This window comes from Leucoraja erinacea, chromosome 28 (genome assembly GCF_028641065.1).
Source record: "Leucoraja erinacea ecotype New England chromosome 28, Leri_hhj_1, whole genome shotgun sequence".
NCBI lineage: Eukaryota > Metazoa > Chordata > Chondrichthyes > Rajiformes > Rajidae > Leucoraja > Leucoraja erinaceus.
The window spans coordinates 17575007-17597932 of NC_073404.1; the positions used below are offsets into that span (position 1 = coordinate 17575007).

At 38.3% G+C, this 22926-nt stretch overlaps 1 protein-coding gene across 3 annotated transcripts in view; it reads left to right on the forward strand.

Moving 5' to 3' along the window:
• Window positions 1–22926, forward strand: part of LOC129710720 (lysine-specific demethylase 2B-like) — a 138420-nt gene that overhangs the window by 38445 nt on the left and 77049 nt on the right. For all 3 annotated transcript variants that reach the window (XM_055657908.1, XM_055657910.1, XM_055657907.1), the window contains exon 2: window positions 21997–22221. In XM_055657908.1, coding sequence (XP_055513883.1) covers window positions 21997–22221 — 225 coding nt within the window. The remainder of the gene's footprint in view (window positions 1–21996; window positions 22222–22926) is intronic.

Genomic DNA, 22926 nt, shown 5'->3' on the forward strand with positions numbered 1-22926 from the left:
GAACTGGGACACATTGTGCTTGGAGTGTTTACGATAATTATGATCATCATCTGGCCTCAATAATTGTGTACTTTTACTTTTTGCTTCTAATCTTCAAAGGAGCCACAGAATCAGTGTTTGGTGAGAGATTTAAGAACTTTATATATGTTCATCAAATCGCAACTATGATATGCTTCTGAAATGGATAAGTGTAGAACAAAAGCATTTTGGAAAAATACCTAATAAATGGTCGACATTTTTTTAAGTCTTGTGATGCCAGAGTTGTCCTTTTAAAGGCCTTAATATTAGTTGATTTTCCCAGAAGGGAAATATCTTAATGTGCAACTCATTTTTCAGCAAAGGAAAATTGTGATATGGAAATTTTCAAATCTTTAGTTCAACTTGTTGAGAATTTTCCTTTAAATTGCTACGTTAGTAAATGAAATCTTTCAAATTTTACGCACGCTGCCATTTTCCTTTGCCTCCACATCTCTAACTGAATTTGGGTTTGTAGATTTTTTTTAAACAAGACTTTTGTGACATCTGTCTAGGCCAGTGGTTCCCAACCTTTTTTTGGCCATGCCACACCTAATCACTTCTAAAATCCTTGCTTTCCTTTGAGAGAAAACAGAGGAAATAGATATTATAAGGGTAACTTAGCAAAAGCTCTTTGAATCGCATTTCTAAATCCAATTCAATAAATAAGGTTCTCCCATGACCTCGCGCGCTTCGTGCGACGTGCATGAAGAGCGATGGCACGGTGATTATGTAATAACTACAAAATAAAGACCTTTTTTACCCAATAAAAATTATTTACTCAAAATAACATCTGAAACATAAACTACATATGTTTACCTGATGGAAAATCCAAAAAAAACAAAATCGAAAATCGATCTAGACCTCCTCAGTCGCGCTCAATTGCCCCCCTTAAAAATCAAATTGCCCCCCGAGGGGCGTACGCCCCACGTTGGGAACCACTGGTCTAGGCCTTATGAATTGTACAATCGGATTGCTTCAAAGATCTCAGGGTATCCTGCATGTAAAATAAACTTATGTATCATGTATATTACTAAAACTCTTTGTTTGTGCCAACCATGTGTCACTCTGCTCTGCGTTTTCCTTTCTTCTTCCTAATGCTACATGTTCCATTGCATTAACCCCCTCCCTCTCTACCCCCTCCACCTCCACCTCAGCCTCCCTGTCTACCCCCCCGTCCCCCGTCCCTCTCGAGGGAGTGGCGAGTATTGGGACCTATGGGTGAGTGGTGGAATATTGCGTTCGGGGGCCAGCCCTGTGACGTCGCCCTCCCCTCAACGTGGTCTAGTTATTTCTATCATTTATTGCTTGACAATCTTACTGATTTTTTAAAAACATGGTGCTTAATTGAAATCTTTTACAAATTAATAGGTTACATCATTAATTTAGGTCATCCCCCAATACAGTAAAGCATTGAACAATGTGTCTGCTATCTCAATCAGTGCTGTGCCTCCTATTTTTTTAAATATCTGCTTCCAGGGGGACAAAAGTCATTGATGTGTATATCGTAGTGTTACACACACCACGAGCAGACACAGCAAAAACTGTATGGCTATCCTTCAAAAATCATGACAGCATATCAACTCTATCCATGTTCTCCAAAGATGATGCCTGACTTGCTGAGTTACTCTAGCACTTTATTTCCTTTTTTTCGTAAACCAGAATCTGCAGTTCCTTGTTTCAATATCTATTCTACCCCTGTTTTGAAATGGTTTGTCTGTGTTTAATCAAATGTGTTGAATAATAGGAAGTAAAAGGAGATGGTAAAAGTACAAAAGGCCTTGCTGTTTCCATCTTTGTTTCATTTGACATTGAATTGAATTCCTTTATTGTCATTCAGACCTTACGGTCTGAACGCAATTTCGTGCCTGCAGTCATTACATACAATCATACAATATTAAACAACACTAAACACAAATTAACATCCACCACAGTGTATCCTCCAAGCACCTCCTCACTGTGGTGGAGGCAAAAATCTTAGGGCTGCAGTCTCTTCCCTCCTCTTCTCCCTCTGCGCTGACATGTATCATTGTGGGAAATTGTCAGTATTAATACTTGCCTGGACATTGCTGTGTTAAAATATCGCTGTGCTTAGTGCAAATGCCCATTTCTGTATCCCAGCAAAAGATCATGTAATTGACCAAAATCAAATTGAAATTACATTAAGTAGGTTTACTTCTGGAAGCAAGCATTGACACAGAACCTGCATGTTTCCCCATAGGGCCTTGCCTAATTTAGCATACTCCACGTTGTTGTGTAACATTCAGAAGAGCATTCCCCTTGAAGGCCCACTTTTCTTGCCAGCTGCACAGCAACAATTTATACTTTGGTTGCTACAGAGTATATCCGACTGTCGCATTCCAGACTTTCAGGTTACGGAAATTTGCCCCTCAGAATTTATAATTCGTTACCTAAAAATTTGTGAAACAGAAAATTCACAGTCATAGTTTTGAATGAAAAGTAAATACAGATTGTTTTTTAAACTTGACGCATTTATAGATTACATGACTTTCGGGTCGCCTTCATACAGAAATCAGAGGAAAACTTGGCAGCTCCTACAATCATTTGTCATTGAAATCATGATGGGAAGAAGTCCTTCGTATTGGGAGACCAGGAAATGAATGAGGCCCACTAAACAACTCCTGGCAAGATGAAGCTATAGTAGTCTCCACCATGAGTGGGAATCTCTACATACTGGTTAAATGCTGAGAGAAGCATGTTATAACAAGCTATGTTGAAAACTTATCTTGTGATGAGATTTAAGCCATTAAATGAGGTGCCACGCTTTAGGAACTGAACATTCGTGCAAAGTAATTGAATCGTGAACTGATTTTGCTATTGTTTCAAATGATTAGTTTCTACGTCCATCATTTGTATTTGTATTTAAATCCAATAACATCCAAAATAAATTACAAGCAAAATTGCGGCTGCCCAGTGTTTTATTATCATTTGAGAAGATTTATTTTATTATCATTTGCAAAACGTAGACTACTCTGAGAGATGAGGTCTTGCTGATTTGGGAAACTAAGAATGATCAGTGAAAGACAAGTGATGCCCAGAAGATTTTGAGGCAGCAGGTGTCTCAAAAAGATCCAGCACTGTGTACTGACAGAAGACCTGTGGGGGAAAAAAAGAAACACCTAACTAGTGTGATGAAGAAACGGTAACAGTGGGCCTTAAAATATAAAGATTGCACATGTGAGGACTAAAGGAGTTGTCCAGTGTCGGGGCCAAATATAGTAGATATGTCAACAGTGAGAAAACACCCCATCGACCAGTTTGACAAACGTCCTGATGAAATGATGTTCAGGGATTGTTTCAGCTGCCACCATGTTCGTCTGCTGTACCCAGTTAATAGAATGATGAGATTGTTGCAATATATCAACAATTGCAGAAAAGAATGCTGTTAGATGGCTAAGACTTTTCCAAATGGATTTGGGATATTCCAGCAAGACTTCAAAGATGGTGACTCAATATTTCCAGCAGAAAGGGATGCGTGTCTTGGACTGGCCTGGTAACTTGCCTGACCTGAATCCGATTGAGAATTTGTGATCAATTATCAAGGAGAGACTGAAAGGAAAGGTTTGTACCATTTGTATCATCGGGGCCACAATTCTGCTGTGGCATCAAGATGTAAATTTTCTTGAACTGTCAGAATCGGGTTGATTCCATGTCAAATACTGGATAAAAATCTGTGGTGGGCATATAATGTAAATAAAACTTTATGGTGCGATAATAATGAATAAAAGGTAGATTTGTGGCATTTATATTGACTTGTTATATCCAAGAATGTAGCTGATTCAAGTAATTTGCAAAAGGATGTAACAAATTGAGGCAGGATTTTATTCATTCATTTTATTTCATTCATTCAGCTCACATTTAGTGCAGTTGTGTCTGTATAATGGGATTGAGGGAATTTTATGTTATAAATCAATCATATCTCTCGGTTCCCTCTCCCCTGACTCGACCTGAAACATCACCTTTTCTCCAGAGATGATGAGTTACTCCAGCTTTTTGTGCCTATCAGGGATTATAGAATTGTCTGATTATAGGCAATAAAATCTCATATCCAGATGACCAATGGTATTTTCTGTGATTGTATTTTGCACTATGATCCTAGCTCTTCTGTGGCTCTTATTCTATTTGCATGCATTGCCTTGGTTGTTGTACGCAATAGTGTGATGAGTGTTATCGCCTATTGTGATGAGTTTAAGAGTTAATCATCATGGACAAACCCAACTAGGTGTAGGAGTGTGATTGAAAGTGTTCCTGCAAAATTCTATGTGCTAGTGGTAATATTGGAAAATCTGGTTCTGTGAATATCTTTTGTCAGCGAGGCCTATTTGGGATGTTGCGATTTGGACAAGTCCCTGCCTTTTGCCTCCTGCCATGATGTCCCTGACCAGTCATTGTCACAGCGATACGCTCAGGCATTTAAGTGTTGACAATGGTGTCATTGCTAAAGTATTAATTGAATAAATATCTCAATAGCTAAAAAAATACTTCTAATATGATTTCTCCAAATAATATTACTTGATGTCAACCAAATGATCCTTTTTATTTGTTTAAGAAGGAACTGCAGATGCTGGAAATTCAAAGGTAGACAAAAGGGCTGGAGAAACTCAGCGGGTGCGGCAGCATCTATGGAACAAAGAAATTAGGCAACATTTTGGGCTGAAACCCTTCTTCAGACTTCTTTTTATTTGTTGAGAAAATGGGCAAACCAAAACAATGAACTAGTTCTTATATTATTCCATGATGGCCATAACATGAAGACTTCTGCACCAATTTAAGCTGTTATGGATGGAAATTGGTATTGTGTAAATATTTTGGTGTGTACGTGACACTGAGAAAAGGAATTTACAATGTCTGGTCCAGTTTTGTACTTGGCTCAATTATCTTTTCACCTGAACATTGTTGCCTATTCTGACTATAGTAAAAATTGAGTTATGATGGAACAACGTTTTGCCCATTTATTAGCAATTCCTACTTAGTCCATGAAAGCACATAGCAAGCATTATCTCAAATGCTAGGGGTATACTTAGGTGGGGGTTCTTCCATTATGGTGCTCTTATAGACCTCGTAGTTTAAAATAAAATTAGTTAGAGGTGAGTAATAAATACCAGCTTTTTCAATGACATGCGCATTCAAAAAATTAAATAATAAATAATGAGCATTTTGCTATCTAATTCAACCTGAATTTCATCATAGGTAAACAATTACCTCCCCTCATCTATGTCTTTTGACCTTGCATAAAGAAATCATTTCTCAACTCTGTGGCATCAAGTGAGGTTTTGGTTTTAACATAGCTAGTTGGGAGGAATAGAGGCATGGTGACCTTCAGCACATTGAAGAGCAGTGCACTGGTGTAGTAGTTAACACTAGTTGTGGAGTCTCAAACACCAGCTCTCGAGTTGGTTTCCGTACTTGGGAGTTTGCTTGTTCTCCACATGAACAGGTTCTCTGCTTTCCTCCCGCATTCGAAAGATCCACAAGTAGGTTAATTGGCTGCTGTAAGTTATCCCTCAGTGGATATGTGTCAAAAATCAAAGGGGATTTGGTGAGTATGAGATGTATGTTGGTCTGCAGGGAAAATAAGGAGTGAGAGGATGGATCTGATGAGCAGAATGGCCTCCTATATTGTAACAAGTAACCGGGCACTATGGATGCATTTTTAGTTTTGGGAAGAACTTTTGTAATATTGGAACATTATCAAGCAAGAATATTTTAAATATTTGAGCTTGTGGATATATTAATAGCATATTGAGTTTTCTTTTAAAATGCCATGACCAAATGAATTAATTTATCTCCAGATATGCACGTTTACTGTGGCTGTAAACTTGTAGGGAGGATAATTTCCTTCAGAGGACCTTTCAAGATCTGTTTGGTTGGCCTGCCCAAGTATAGACCTGTTTCTTCATAACTGCTTGGGTCATGGTTGGCAGTTAGTTTAGATTTTAGTTTAGAAATACAGCGCTGAAACAGGCCCTTCGGCCCACCGAGTCCGCGCTGACCAACGATCCCGCACGTTAACACTATCCAACACACACTAGGGACAATTTACAATTATACCAATCCAATTAACCTACATACCTGTACGTCTTTGGAGTGTGGGAGGAAACTGAAGATCTCGGAGAAACCTCACAGGGCGAGCGTGCAAACTCTGTACAGACAAGTACCCATGGTCGGGATCGAACCCGGGTCTCCGGCGCTGTAAGCACTGTAAGGCAGCAAATCTACCACCGTGTCGCCCTATTGCAGTTCCATTGCAGTTTTCTGTAATTGTGCTTCACGATTTTTTCTTATGATGAAGCTTTGAGCAAAGATAGTGGCAATTCAGGAGATGGCCCCTAAATAAAATTCAACGCAAATAATCTCATTAGCAGCTGTATATTGGGATTGATTTGTTTCCCAGAGAAATTTCACTTTTCTTTTTAATCTTTATTCAACTATCGACCTGAATATTTAATGTTCGGATATCCAAAAGCAATTCCAAATCAGTGGGTTATTGTGAAATATGATGTTCAACAGTCAAATATTGTAGTCCATTTGCTTAAACTATAGGTAGGAGAACTAAAAGTAGCAAGGTTCTGCTTAAGAATGGTAGTTGAATAACCAAGGCAACAAAATCTCAGTTGACCATGTTGCCTCAAAGGATATGATTTGGATAACAACGTATTCCTGCTGTAATGCATAACGATGTCAAGATATGAAGCAGCACTTGAATCTGTAATCTTTTGATACTGTGCCAAATTCATTTACCTAAGATTAATCACAAACAGATAGTGACAATGCGCAATTCATTAGGTTTAGAAAGCATGAGGAAATCTGCCCCCAGTGAGTCAAAAATCATTTTCTTTTGCTAATCTGCATGAATTTTGGAGAAAACATTTCTTCAAGGATTATTTCATGCAATGTTTATAGGATAATATTAAAGCAATGTTACAAAATTTTGACCATTTGGAACGTTGCGGTTTGCAGTGATTTAGATCCCCATATCTGCATGGAAAACACTGCTGGTTGGTATGGGGACTAAGTCACCGTTTCGCAACATAAAATGTGAACTAAAGGTATCTTAAGGACCACTTTTATACATAAAAATAAACCGCTTTCTTTTACCTGTCACCTACATGAAATCCGTCCCCGTTGTCGGCGTTGACGGCTTTAGAAGCTGACTTTAAAATTAATCCAGCGCTGAACGAGTCGGATGATTCGTTTTTAAAAATAAATAAACAAATAAATAAAAAAAGACAGAACGCCCGTCGGAACGATTCTTCAACAAAAGCTTGCACTCCAACCAAATATAATCCAGGACAAGGTAAGAAAAAAAACGCGTTTTAACCCCCCCCCTCAAACGCACCAAAATCACGCACATGGCCAGTGGCAGAATTGCAGCGCCACTGAAGGTAAGTATTGTAACATACTCACCAGAAGGAACAACTGTCAATTAGAAATGAAACTGAACTAATTTTGAGAAGAAAGGTAATGTCCTTTCCTTCAACATAGGTTTGAGGTAGTTGAGGCAGGGACAACCCAACATTTAAGAAACAGTTAGACGGGTACATGGATAGGACATGTTTGAAGGGATATGGACCAAATGCGGGCATGTGGGACTAGTGTAGCTGGTACATGTGTGGCAAGTTGGGCTGAAAGGCCTGTTTCCACACTATCACTCTATGACTCTTAACGTCATTCATGTTCATTGCAATATAAGGTGTCATTCAAGCAGCCATTCAAGAAAATTGTTTGCCAATTTTGACCAGTCTTCAGATATGTACACATTAAAAGAATATATCTCTCTGAGTGGCATTAGCAGGGAAGGCTAGTGTCTCACTTAAAGCCCTGAATTGGCATATTTTTATGAATTGGCTATTTCCTGAAGTAGCAGAAGAGAGGTCACCTTTATCATGTCAATTGGCAGGCATATCAGACAATAAAGTAGAAATCGTAAATGATTTTCTTAATGTGTAGTCAGTCATTAGTCAAGTGTAAATTATGTCTTCTGGCTCCTAATTAGCCCTTATAGTTGAAAAAGATAACATTACTCAATGTTTTTTTGTTCATTAATATTCAAATATTGTTGCCTAGCTTGTCTGTTCTCATCTTCTTTTGATCAGTTATGTAGCATTCACTGTCATTCAAATATATGTGGTCATTGTTTCCAGAACATATTGTAAAATTGTCGTATTTCATTCAGTTTAGGTTTAGATAGTGTGGAGGAACAGGGCAACTTAGGGGTTCACGCTTTCAATTAAATATCTGTTTTTGATTACATCCTCTCATTTACTAATCCTGCAGTCTTCTTTGCTTTTAAAATGGAAATGAAAAATTGCCACTAAATATGGAACTTCCTGTTTTAAAACTGGCCCAGCCCATTTCTAAATTAAAAAATCATCCAAATGACAGTGGATTACTACTATTTATAATTAAATAAATATACTGTGTTGAAAAGGATACTTTGGGCAGATTGGAAACTATCTCGCGTTCTTGTCAAATATAACTTTCTTCTTATGAACTGTTTTGATTGTGAAGGTGGTATTTCGAGATCCATTCTTGGGAAATGGTGACATCCTGATTCTTTTAATGGGCACAGCTGTCCCAGCATTGAAGCAATGCTAGAATTCCTTCTGACCAAGAAAATATCAGAGATTTGTTGCAGCACAGAAGGCCATTCAACTCGTGTTTTATGGTGGCTTCTGGAAGAACAATCCTATTCTAATACACTTGTTTCCATGGCTTGCACATTATTATCTCGAGTGGCTTTTCAATTTATTTTAATTTCTAATGAATTGCAGATCATATAACAGTTTTTATTCTTCTATGTATCTTAAGGCTCTGGTCCTTCAACCATCTGCTAATGAGAATATCTTCCCTCTATCTACCCTATTATCACATAATTCTTGTTTAGATCTTCTCTCCACCTCCTGAGTGGAAGGAGAACAGTCCCAGCTTCTTCATTCTAACAATGTCACTGAAATCCCTCATCCTCATAAACCTTTACGTAACTTTTCTGAACCCTGTCTAGGACTTTCACTTCCTTCCTAAAATTAGCAGAATAGAAATCGATGCAATACTTCATTTGTGGCCTAACTGGTATTTATATGTATTCATCATATCTTCCCTAGTTTTGAACTCTGTCTATATTTATGATTTCCAGTATCCAAGGTGCTTGAGGAAAGAACTGCAGATGCTGGTTTAAATCAAAGGTAGACACAACCTGCTGGAGTAACTCTGCGGGGCAGGCATCATCTCTGGAAAGAAGGAATGGGTGACTTTCAGACTGTTGTCAGGGGAGTGGGCGGGACAGAGATAGAATGTGGTCGGAGACAGTAAGACAGGTGGGAGAACTGGGAAGGGGAGAGGATGGAAAGAGAGGGTTATTTGAAGTTAGATTTTGATGGCTCCCAATGGCAGTATCCCCAAACTGCTTTATTTACCAGCTGCTCTCTCTTAACATCAGCCACTTTCAAGTATCTATATGCATGTACACTTAAGTTTCTCTATTACGGCACAACCTTTTATACTGTGCCATTCATCAGTATTGTTTCTGCTTTTTTCTTTTTACCAAGGTGTACCATCTATTAAATTTAATCTGTCACTCGTCTTCCCTTTCAGCCAGCCTCTGTGTCTTGCTGTCCTATTACCTCACCTTGGAGCTTCATGTGATGTAATGAGAATTTCTATCTGTACCACCCTTTCTGTAAGAGAGTTCCAAACCTCTATTTTCTTATTCCTCATCTCACTTCTAATCTTTCTACCAATTACTTTAAATCTATGCCCGTGGGTTTTTGACCTCTGCGAAGGAAATAGATTTTATTGCTCCAAGCTCATTATTTTATTCACTTCCCTCGGGCTCATCCTTTCCAAAATAAACAATGCTAGCTTATTCAATTTGCCCCTCAGCTGTAGTATTCCAGACCTGGCAACATCACTGTAAATCACCGGTGCATGCTCTCGAACTGCAATCACATATTTTCTGTGATCAAGTATTAGCATCGTACTACATTGAAATGGGCCCTTTGGCCCACTTTGTCTGAACAGATCATGTATGCACCTATAAAAATGCAATTTTATCAGTAACTAGCATATACCCTTGGCGACTCAGATACTCATCTAGATATTGTGAGAATATCTGCCCCGCACTCGGAGTGTGTTCCAGCTCGGCTTCAGCTGAAACTCACATGTCCATACCTGCTGGGTGAAATAATCTTCCTCCAATACCTTTCAAATCTTTTGCCCTGAAGCTACACTCTCTCCAATCTTCTCAACAGCTGAAATGCTCCATCTTGGTTAGCATGGTGTTGCGTTTTACCTTTAGACCTGCCAAAGAGCACAACCACTCGCTTATCGAGATTAAATTGCATCTGCCTTGCTTGGACCTATTTTAGCCACTGCTCAATGTCATCCTGTAGCCTAACACTATCCTCCTCGCTACCAACAATACAACACATTTTCATATTCTCTACGTATCTATTAATTATGCCTCCAACATGTTCAATTTTGGCAGGTGAAAACATGGCAGGAATGGTGGAATAATTAAATCTGGAAATGCTTCATAGCAAGATTGGAGGAATGCTTTATTTTGGAAGTTGTGGACTGGAGGACGTTGAGGATGGAAATGGGGTTGTCCATAGAGGGATTTAAAATGAGTGAGTTGTTACATAATCAAGAGTCAATGGATGTTTTGGAATGAATGGTGAAGAAAGTGCAAAGATGCTGGTAGAAAACGTTTTGGATGTCCAGCCTGGAGCCAGTAAGCAGTTCTTCAGAATAGTCTGATCTAAAGATTTACAAAAATATACATGTGAGTTTTGGCTGCAGGTGATCTGAGCCAAGGCTGTAGTTGAGCAGCATGGAGAGACTGGAGTAAATTGTCTGTGGTGGCATTGATCTGAACCTTAGCTCTGGTTATATGCACAAAGAAATACCTATTGCCCCTGGAGATTACTCCACCAATTAATATGATTTTGGTCCACACCAATCCCCATGTCATCTGATTCCATAGTGATTTAAAACTCTAATATGCTCAACTTTGAATATAAGTAAGGTTTTTCAACTTTTCATTTTCAACCAATACACAAATGCCTGCTTAAAAAAAACAAGTTTTCTTTTGTTCTGTTCAATACTAAAGCTCTTTGCCAGCAGTAAAATTTTGACCATGCAGAATTTGCATTTGCACCCTCGTACTTTAAAAATGCCCATCATTCAAAATGGGCAGATACACCACCAGCCAATCTCATTTGTCTGTGGGGTGGTGTGGTCAGAAGTGCAACTGTGGTGGCAAAAATAAAAAATAAAAAGTAAAAATAAAGATATAAATGGATGAGAACTTTCTTCAAAAACGTACAAAGGCGCGAAACAAAATGTTCTTGCTGAAGAAATAATTAAGACAAATTCTGAACATGCCTGTAATAATTACTGAAGAATTGTAATTTCTATGGTTTCTGGATAACTGGCCTGCAATTGAAGGTATAGATTTGCTTTAGGCAAACATACAAACTATTCACTATTTTGTAAGCAATTTTTCTGAATTATTGATAATTACATTTAAGGGATGCCGCAGATTCACTCCATGGAGTGCGTAATCACTCCAGTATCTAAAAATCTGGATGTTGGTGCATTATGTGCTGGAAAGGACTATGCGCAGCAGCCAAAACGTAACCAACTTTTTTTTAATTGTTTTTAATTTCATTAATAACTACACAGAATGAGTATTGATGTCTACAGAAACATTAAAAAAAAGTTCCACCATAATAGATTTTGTTAATCATAATCATGGAAGTGCTTCAATCTTACTATTCTTTTATGTACAGCTATACCTTTATACAGTTATTGTGTAGATATTTTTGGCATATTTTGTATATTTTAACTGATTTGGTAAGGATTCTGGTAGGGCCTTGAGAGTGTTAATATACAGGGAATCCTTGAGGTTCATGTACCAATAATCCCTGAAAGTGTTAACACTGATACTGAAAAAAGCATTTGGCATGCTTGCCTTTGCAGGATGAGGTATTGTGTATGTGTGTTGTGGCATCATGTTGCAATTATGCAAAACATTGATTAGACCATACTTATAATATTGTGTACCAAATCTGGTCACTACAATATAGGAAGGATGAAGTAGTAATAGAAAGTGTGTGGAAGAGATTCGCCAGAATGTTGCCTGCAATGGAATCCTGCAATTATAAGGAGAGATTGTATAGGCTGGGTTTATTTTCACAGGAACATAGGAGACTGAGAAGTGAGCTGTAGAAGTATTAATAGTCATGGGTCATAGATACAATGGTCAAAATCTTTTTTACCCTAGGGCAGGGATGTCTAGGAAGCGAGGATGCAGGTCTAAGATGAGGAGAAAATTTAAAGGAGGCGAGAGGGATATGTTTTTCCTGACATTGTGGTAAATATCTGGTATGAGCTGGCAGAGGAGGTGATAGATGCAGATACAATTACTATGTTCAAAATATGTTTGAACAGGTGCTTTGTAAGGAAAGGAGTAAAGGGATATGGGCCTAATATAGCCAAATAGAGTTAACATAGATAGGCAAAATATAGCCAAAAGAGCTTATTTTTGTGCTGTATGTTTCTATCTATGATTTTATATTTAATTTGTTTTTGAAGATGGAATGCTCTGGGGCATAAATGGTGATTTTTTAAATTAATATTAATAGAATTTTGTGTTATTGGTAATTCTAATTTAATTGCATTTTGTGGAAATAAATTGCATCTCAAAGATGAAGTCAAAATTACGTGATTTCTTGTGCAGAAAGCAAAACATTACTAAATTGTTCAAAATATGTTTAGAGACTGGTAGCTTTGCAAAAGGATAAGGAGGTAAAGGGATATTAGGCCTAATATAGCCAAATAGAGTTAACATAGATAGGCAAAATATAGCCAAAAGAGCTTATTTTTGTGCTGTATGTTTCTATCTATGATTTTATATTTAATTTGTTTTTGAAGATGGAATGCTCTGGGGCATAAATGGTGATTTTTTAAATTAATATTAATAGAATTTTGTGTTATTGGTAATTCTAATTTAATTGCATTTTGTGGAAATAAATTGCATCTCAAAGATGAAGTCAAAATTACGTAATTTTCTTGTGTACTAATAAAAAGCAAAACATCCCTAAATTCATCAAATTACCATCCACTGGGTAGAGACTGATAGATTTGCAAACCTTCACATAACTTCCCCAGGCTTAAAGGGGTGTTAAATTAGGACAAACACTGCTTATTTCCTGGTTCTAAGATGAGGAAACAATCCCTTGTTATCCGCATCAGGCATCTATGACCATCTATGCATAGCAGAGGAGCTGAGGCCTGGGTGAGTTTAACCATAATCATATTGAATGGAAAAGTTGGATTGGGGAGCCAGGTGACTGCCTACTACAATTTTCATATGTTCCTATAACAGAAGTTGAATTTGTATGCAGCAGTCAAATCATGGACTAACTAGTTTTGTATACAGATCTAACATAACTTCCCTGCTTTTACTTTCTACACCTCAACTAATAAAGTAAAACATTCCAACTATTATTTTTATGACCTGTCCTGATTACTTTTCAAGTTCAGTTCAATATTAGAAAAACTGTATGTAAGTAGATTAGATAACTTTATCGAGAAGCACGAATTGCTAGTTGATAGTCAATATGGATTCAGGTCAAACAGATCGACATCCATGGCATTAATGGAGTTAATTGAAGACATTACCAGTTCTATAGATAACAAGAAATATGCAGTGGGTGTATTTATAGATTTGAAAAAAGCATTTGATACAATTGATCATTTGCTAATCAAAAAACTGGAAAAGTATGGAATCAGAGGGGTTGTACTAGAGTGGATGAGAAGCTACATAAGTAAAATACATCAGTTTGTGCAAATAGGGGACTGCAAATCAACACACTTAGAAATAACTTGTGGAGTCCCACAGGGACTTGGGTTTTGGGCCCCAAATTATTTATTTTGTATAGTAATGATATATGTAGGGTGTCAAACCTCTTGAAATTTTGTGTTATTTGCAGATGACACTAATATTTTCTGTGATGGGGACAATTTGCAGCAGCTTTTGGAGGTGGTCACAGCAGAAATTAGTAAACTAAAAACATGGTTTGATTTGAATAAATTATCATTAAATTTAAACAAAACCAAACTTATGCTGTTTGGAAAACGCAAAAATAAATACACAAGTAAAAGTAATGATAAATAATGTTGAAATAGAAAGAGTGTATGAAAATAAATTTCTGGGTGTGATTCTTGATCACAAAATCTGCTGGAAACCCCATATAAAACATGTGAGAGCAAAAGTAGCATGGAGTGGTGGGGAAAGCAAGGCATGTTTTGAATGAGAGAGCACTCTATATTCTGTACAGCTCACTTGTGTTACCTTATTTAAATTACTTGTGTGGAAGTATGGGGCAACACCTACAAAACCACCTTACAATCACTAAGCACACTACAAAAAAGAGCTATTCATATAGTAAACAATGTAGGATATCATGAACACACCAATATACTGTATTTAAAATTACACACCTTAAAGATTAAGGATCTGGTAGAATTTAAGACTGCACAAATAATTTATAAAGCAAAAAATAAACTGCTACCTGTAAACATACAAAAACTGTTCAAAGACAGAGAGGGAGGTTATAACTTTAGAGGGAAACTAAACTTGAAACAGCATTATGCTTGGACCAATTTAAAAAGTATGTATTTCCATTTGTGGGGTGGTTTTGTGGAATGGTCTTGACGAAACGATTAAACAAAGTATGAATATAATGTAATTTAAAAAAATGTACCAAAGACATATCTTTGAAAAGTACAGTAATGAGGAAGGAGAATGTAAATCTCACAGATGTTAATGGTGCTTGTTCTTTTTGTTCTTTTCTTTTTTTGTCCTTTTTCTTAATAGCTTGATTGTAGTTTATTTGAATTGTCTTCAGTTTAGTTTATTGAATTTTGCATTTGTTAATGGTGAAGAATGGGGGTAGAACTTGACAAGCATAGGCTTCTTCCTAGCCCTTTTCGAACGAGTCTAATGTGTATTATGTTGAAATTGGCTTTTGATTTTTTAATTTATGTATGTACATATATGTTATGTATATGTGTATGTCTGTATATGTATGTATATATGTACATGTATGTGTATGTATTTATATGTATATATATATGTGTGTATATATATAATTTTGCTTTTATTTATTCATTTTCATCTTTTCTTTTCTTTTTTTTTGAATTGTTCGAAATAAAAGAAAAAAGATAAAGATAATTTCCATATTGAAGGAGAGAAAACGGAAAACTGAAGAACAGTTAGCCTGACAACAGTAATTGAGAAATTGCTAGAATGTATTACTAAATTGGTAAAGTAATTACAAGATTATAATAATAATGCTGGACAGTGCGAGTTGTAGCTTGTCTGTATCGCACTTTATATCATTGACAAACTTTAGATATTTTATGTCATTTGGTCCTCTCAGCCAAATTTTTCTTTGCCTTTATGAATAGATGGGCTCTCAAGCACCAATCTTAGGCCAAGTGATAGTTTCCAGTTTCCTTTCTTCCTTCCATAATGCAGTCACATTTACGACGCAACAATCCATAGACAATTCCAGAATCAATAGAGTTGTGGAACATGTTTTCCAGATCAATTGCCTCTTTCAAAACTCTGGTGTATAGATCACTATATCTTTGCAATGTATTAGCTTTGAGTTTCATCAATTTCTCTTGTACTATTATTACTTCCAATCCCTCATTCTCAAAAGACTTTGTTCTGTATATTTCTGGCAGCTTTTTGGTGTCTTGTTAATTCGGTCACAAAATAGTTTAATTTTGCTGCCACTCCAGTATAAAGCTCCTATCTCTGTGTAACACAACCACATTTTTCCTTACTAGTTTGCACTTTACCTACTTATACGTTCTTACAATTTATTTTTAATGTTTCTTGCCAGTTTACTCATTGATTCCTGGTTTGTTGTGGGAGATATTTAGCAGACCGAGTCGCTTGAAGACAGAATCCTTGGCAAGGATTGATGCAGTAAATGAAGGAATGATTGCTTCCCACTCTATCTACTTGAGTCACCACTTTCTGGGAGTTATGGACTCCAAGATCCGCTGTACGTTAATGTTGTTAAGGGTCATGCCATTTATTGTACATTTTTCCTTTACATTTAACCTCACACTTGCTCTGACTAAACTCCATCTTCAGTTTTGTTTATTGTCATGTGTACTGAGGTACAGTGAATTAATTTTGTTGTGTGCTAACCAGTCGGCGGAAAGACAATACATGGTTACAATCAAAGTGTACAGATACATAATAAGAATAACATTTAGTGCCAGATAAAACCAGTAAAATCCAATCAATGATAGTCCAAGGGTCTCCAATGAGGTAGACTGCTCTCTTGTTGTGGTAGGATTGTTCAATTGCGATAGCAGCTGGGAAGAAACTGTTCTTGAATCTGGAGGTGTGCGTTTTCACACTTCTATACCTTTTACAAGATGGGAGAGGGGAGAAGCGGGAGTGGCCAGAGTGCAACTCGTCGTTGATTATTCTGCTGGCCTTGCCGAGATATAAATGGAGTCAATACAAGGGAGGTTGGTTTGAGTGATGGTTTGGGCTGCATCCACAATTCTCTGCAATTCCTTGGGGTATTGGATGAAGCTGTTCCCAAACCAAGCTGTGATGCATCCCCATAAAATGTGTTCTGCCATCTGACATTTCTTCATCAATTTCTGTAGTTGATCTATATATCCCGCCGTATACTTTGACAGCCTTCCTCGCAGTCTGCTCCCTCAACAATCTTGATGTCATCTGCAAACTTACTAACCAACCTGTCTACATTTATGTCCAAACCACTGGTCATAGACCTCCAATATTGTTCTTCCACCATAACCCTCTATCTTCTATCAGTAAGCCAGTTTTGAGTCCATACGACCAATCTCATGCATTTTAATTTTCTGGATCAGCCTACCAGGGGATTTTACCAAATGCCTTACCAAAGTCCATGTCGTTGCTCTCTCCACATTTTCACATTTTGACTTCATTTCAAATTATGCGCCTGTGGTATATCTTGTTTGTGTGATATTGAATAATGTCTTATGACATTTTGAAAAGTCTAGTTGCGATATTTCAGTTTCAGTTTCTACTTCATTTGTACATTTACATTATGATCTTTATTTATTGCAAACTAACGAAAATTAACAATGTGAATATCACAGCTGCAGCATTTTTTTTTTGTCTCTCTATTTGCATGAATGTGCTATTTAATGCGCTTGGCTTGCTCAGCCTGATGACACCACAGCTAGTGGACATGAGGAAATAACTGAACTAAGTAGACAGAATTGAAACGCCCAAAGAGATTTCCTAGAATGCTTTGACTCATCTATACATAGAATCAGCAGTAATGATTTTACTCTATGAATCAGCTATTAAGCTGGAAATTGAAAGAGAGTAGGAAAGATTTACCCGAGGGACTGAGTTCTAGAGCGAGGTTGGGCAGGCTTGGAATTTATTCCTTGGAACATGGGAGACTGAGGGGTGGTATAAAATCATGAGGGGCATAGATGGGGTGAATGCACACAATCTTTCTCCCCAGGGTTGGGGAATCAAGAAGTTGAAGGCATACATTTAAGGTGATAGGGGAAAGGTTTAATAGAAACTTGAGGAACCATTTTGAGGGTGGCACGTATATGGAATAAGCTGCTAGAGGAAGTAGTTGAACAATAACAACATTTAAGGGACATTTAGACAAGTACATAGACAGGAAACTGTTAGAGCGATATGGGTCAAACATAGGCAAATGGAACTACTATAGGTAGGCATCTTGGGTTGGGCAAAAGTGCCTGCCTCCAAGCTGTATGGCTATGACTGTACCCACACCACAGATTCTGCTTAGTGTCAGTGTCAATCCTTTGGTCCTTTGCTCATATCCAATCACATTTCTATCCTTTGGCAGCACCCATCCAATAGAATAACAATCATAGAAACATAGAAAATAGGTGCAGGAGTTGACCATTTGGCCCTTCAAGCCAGCACCACATTTCAATATGATCATGGCTGATCATCCAGAATCAGTATCCTGTTCCTGCTTTATCCCCATATCCCTTGATTCAGTTAGCCCTAAGAACTATATCTAATTCTCTCTTGAATACATCCAGTGAATTGGCCTACATTGCCTTCCGTGGCACAGAATTCCACAGATTCACAACTCTCTGGCTGAAAAAGATTTTCTTTATCTCAGTCCTAAATGACCTACCTCTTTTTCTTAAACGGTGACCCTTGGTTCTGGATTCTCCCAACATAGGGAAAATTTTTCCTCCAATCCCTTAAGAATTTTATATGTTTCTAGAAAATCCCCTCTCATCCGTCAAAATTCCAGTGAATAATCCAAGTCGATCCATTCTTTCATCATATATCAGTCCCGCCATCCCGGGAATTAACCTGTTGAACTTACACTGCACTACCTCAACAGCAAGAATGTCCTTCCCAAATTAGGAAACCAAAACTGCACACAATACTCCAGGTGTGGTCTCACCAGGCCCCTGTACAACTGCAATAGGACCTCCTTGCTCCTATACTCAAATCCTCTTGCGATGTAGGCCAACATGCCATTTGCTTTCTTCACTGCCTGCTGTACCTGCATGCTTACTTTCAGGTCTCCCTCAACCTCGGGTGTTCTCGAGAAAACAATTCAAGTTGTTCAACTTTCACTTGTAGCTAATAACCCCTCACCCAGGCAGCATTCTGGTAAACCTGTTCTGCACCCTCCCAAAAGCCTCCGCATCTTGCCAAATCAAAGTTTTACGGAGCTGCATCATGACTTCCTGATTCTAATACTTTATGCCCCAACCAAGACGAGCATAGCATATCCCTCCTTTACCACTCTATCTATTTCTGTTGCCACCTTCAGGGAATTATGGGCCTGCAAAATCTCTCTGTACATCAATGCTGTCAATTTATTTCACTACACTCAGCATAAGGGAAAATAATAAACTTAAACCTAAACCTAAAATCAGCCAAATACCTTCCCGTTACATTCAACCTCCTAAGGTGCAGCACCTTACACTTGCTTGGATTAAACTCAACCTGCCATCTCTCTGCCCATTTCTGTAGCTGATCAACTTCTCATCGCGCTGTCCCGCACCCTCACCCGCGCGGAGCCCAACGGTGCACGCAGCACGACCTGAGCAGCAGTTTTAAAACACTAAGTGACAAATTTAAAGAAGTAAAAGTTAAGAAGCCAAGAAGTACAGAAGACAGTACAGGGGTGACGTCACTCGAAGCGCGATCAGAGGCATCATATCCATTGTGACAGCGCGAGCAGAGGCAGGCAGGCAGAGCCATTGTGACATCATCAGCGAGACCATCTCATTTATTTACCAAGTTATTTGAATTTTTTGAACATTTTCATAAATAATTCGGGGAAATAATACATAAAATTTGTAGATGAGGCGATTTTTGGCATCATGGCATAAATCTCTATCGGAATATGTAAAAATGTCACCGTTAGCACGTCGTGTTTTCGAGGAGATGTGAATCGCAGACAAACGAACAAATACACAAATAAATACATCCACAATCAGAGTTTTCTAATTATAGAGATAGAACAGTACATCACAGGAACGAACCCAAGTTAAACTAATCACATCTGCCTGTACATGATCCATATCTCTCTAGTCCCTGCGCCTCCATGTGTCTCTTAAAAGCCACCATCGTGTCTACGTCCCCCGCCACCTCTGGCAGTGCGCTCCAGGCCCCCACCATTCTCTTTGTATAAAAGAAACTTGCCCCAGACACTTCTATTAAACTCTTCCCCCTCTCACCGTACAGCGATGCCCTCTTGCACATCGATGCTGTTAAGGATTTTGCCATTAAAAATGTATACTCCTGGCATTAAACTGTACCACCTCACACTTGCCCGAGTTAAACACAATCTGCATTTTTCCACACAGTTCTGCAGTTGCTCCCTGTGCCACTGTATCTGCTGACAGCATTCTTCACTGTTTGCAACTCTTCCAATTTTGTTATTGTCAGCATACTCACTCACCAATCCATCTACATTTAAGCCTAGTGTGTAGGAAGGAACTGCAGATACTCGTTTGAACCAAAAATAGGCACAAAAAGTGGGAGTAACTCAGCTGGACGGGCAGCATCTCTGGAGAAAAGGAATGGGTGACGTTTCGGGTCGAGTCCAGGCAGATCATACCATACAGGAGTTCATCAGGTAGTGCAAAAGAGAATTAAATAGAGTACATAATTTAATGTTACTGTTACAGAGAAAGTGCAGGTAAATAAAAGTGCGAGTGCCGCAAGAAGGAGATTGTAAAATGGGTAATATATATCCTTGGTATATGAACAAGAGTCTCAACCCAAAAGGTCACCTAAACTTCTCTCCAGAGATGCTGCCCACCCCCGCTGAGTTAATCCAGCTTTTTGTGTCTCTGACATTGAAGTCTAGGTGTTTTGTTTGTCTCATTTTAATACTATAAAAGTTGGCCTTAGCCTGTTTACGGTAACAGCTTTCAAATATTTACCCAATCTACCTTTGTTAATCTGGCCCTGGCTGCACAGCCCACATTGCATTAGGGAACTATAAATGAGCACAATGCCAAACCATCAGGATTTCCAAGTAATTCCAAGTATTATCAGAGTTTTATTATAATCCTTTGGCAACTTTCATAACCAGCAGTAGTGTTAAAGTTAATGCTATTTTAAGGCTTCAATTCTGGGTCTTTTTTCTGGTTTTTACCATTCTTTTTCTTTGTTCACTCAGCATCATGTAATGTGTCACTTTTTGCATCTGTAATTTGTCTTTTGGAGTGTCGTGATTCCAAGTTTACAAATTAGCCCTGGATGTCAAATAATATTGAAGCACTGGTTTGGTCAGTCACTCAATTGATTTAAGTCTTTCTCCAAAAGAGGTTGATTATCTAGTGTTGGAAGGTGTTATCGTATTTGGCTTATCTGACAGGTAATCCATTGAATAACTCTATTGGATTCACTCCGAGTCCCATCCTTTAAAACCTGCTGCATTGCTAAAACTCATCCATCACCATTCAGCATTTTATCGGGATGCATCACAGCATGGTTTAGGAACAGCTTCATCCAAGACCGGAAGACATTGCAGAGAATTGTGGATGTAGCCCAAACTATCACGCAAACAAACTTCCTTTGCATTGACTCCATCTACACTTCATGCTGCCTCAGCAAGGCCACCAGCATAATCAAACACAAGTCTTATTTTGGTTACTCCCTATTCTCCCCTCTCCCATCAGGCAGGAGGTACAGAAGTTTGAAAATGCATGCCTTCAGATTCAGGGCTAGTTTCTTCCTGGCTGTTATCAAGCAACTGAACCGTCCTCTCACCAGCTACAGTATGGTCCTGACCTCCCATCTGCCTCATTGGAGACCTGTGAACTATCTTTAATTGGACTTTATCTTGTACTAAATATGTACCTTTTATCCTTTGCGTGTGCACTTTGGACGGCTTGATTGTAATCATGTACAGTCTTTGGTTGGATAGCACGCAACAAAAAGCTTTTCACTGTCACTAGTACATGTGATAATAAACTAAACTAAATTGTTTTTCACCAGAGTAACCAGTCAGATAAGACTTGGGAACATTGCATATTAAGTCATCATGTTCTGAATGGAACAAACAAAACGGTAACACTTAAAGGTGGTTTGGCTCTGACATTTTTTTTCTTGTTAGATTATTTGTTAAAAGAATTATAAATTCCTCATTCATGTAGTCAAATTCTTAATTAACTGAAGCATATCAGGAAATTGCTTTCTGCATTTGATGCAGAGAGGCTAAGTGGTGAATGGCCCAGTCGATTTAAGAACAGTACTCTCCTTTTATATGATCTAATGACTAGGTTCACTGCCAATTTGCTCTGAATGGGAAAAATGTGACAATTACAATGTTGTCTAAAGTATTTTTTTTTTTGAATGTTGGATGTTTTTGTAAAGATGTTATTACTTTATTACAGTCCAGGGCTTCAGCAAGACTAAAACCTCGGCCAGCCCCTTCATCAGGACCCAAACTCCTTCCTCACAAATCAACCAGTGGTGCACGCAGACGCAGAACACGATGCCGCAAATGCGAAGCATGCTTGCGAACGGAATGTGGAGAATGCAACTTCTGCAAAGACATGAAGAAGTTTGGAGGCCCTGGCAGAATGAAGCAGTCCTGTATCAAGAGGCAATGTATTGCTGTAAGTGCAAGGGTATAATGCTTTGATTACTCTGGCGGTGGGCAGCATGGAAACCTATTTCGGTGAGGATGATGTTATTCGTTACTTAAATTTGAGAATGCCGTAACCAATCCGGTTCAGATCATCAAGGTTAGGATCATAGAATCCTATGGTACGGAAAAGGGCCCTTTGGCCCAATTTGTCTATGTCGATCAAGATGCCTCATGTAAGCCAGTCTCATTTGGCCCATATCCCTCTAGACCTTTCCTATTCAAGCACCAGTCTTTTCATTGATTTCATTGATATATCCACCACCCTCTGAGTGAAAAGGTTCATAGTAAATCTCTTATCCTGCATGTTTACTTTCAGTGACTGGTGCACAAGGACATCCAGGTATTGTTGCACTTCCCTTTTTCCTAATCTGACACCATTGAGATAATAATCTGCCTCCTTGTTCTTGCCGCCAAAGTGGATAACCTCACATTTATATTATACTGCATCTGCCATGCATCTGCCCACTCACTCAACCTGTCCAAGTCAACCTACAACCTCCAAGCATCCTCTTCGCAGTTTACACTGCCACCCAGCTTTGTCACCTGCAAATTTACTAGTGTTACTTTTAATTCCATCATCTAAATAGTTGCGGCCCCAGCACCGAGTCTTACGGCACTCCACTCGCCACTGCCCGCCATTGACAGGGACCCTTTTTATTCCTACTCTTTGTTT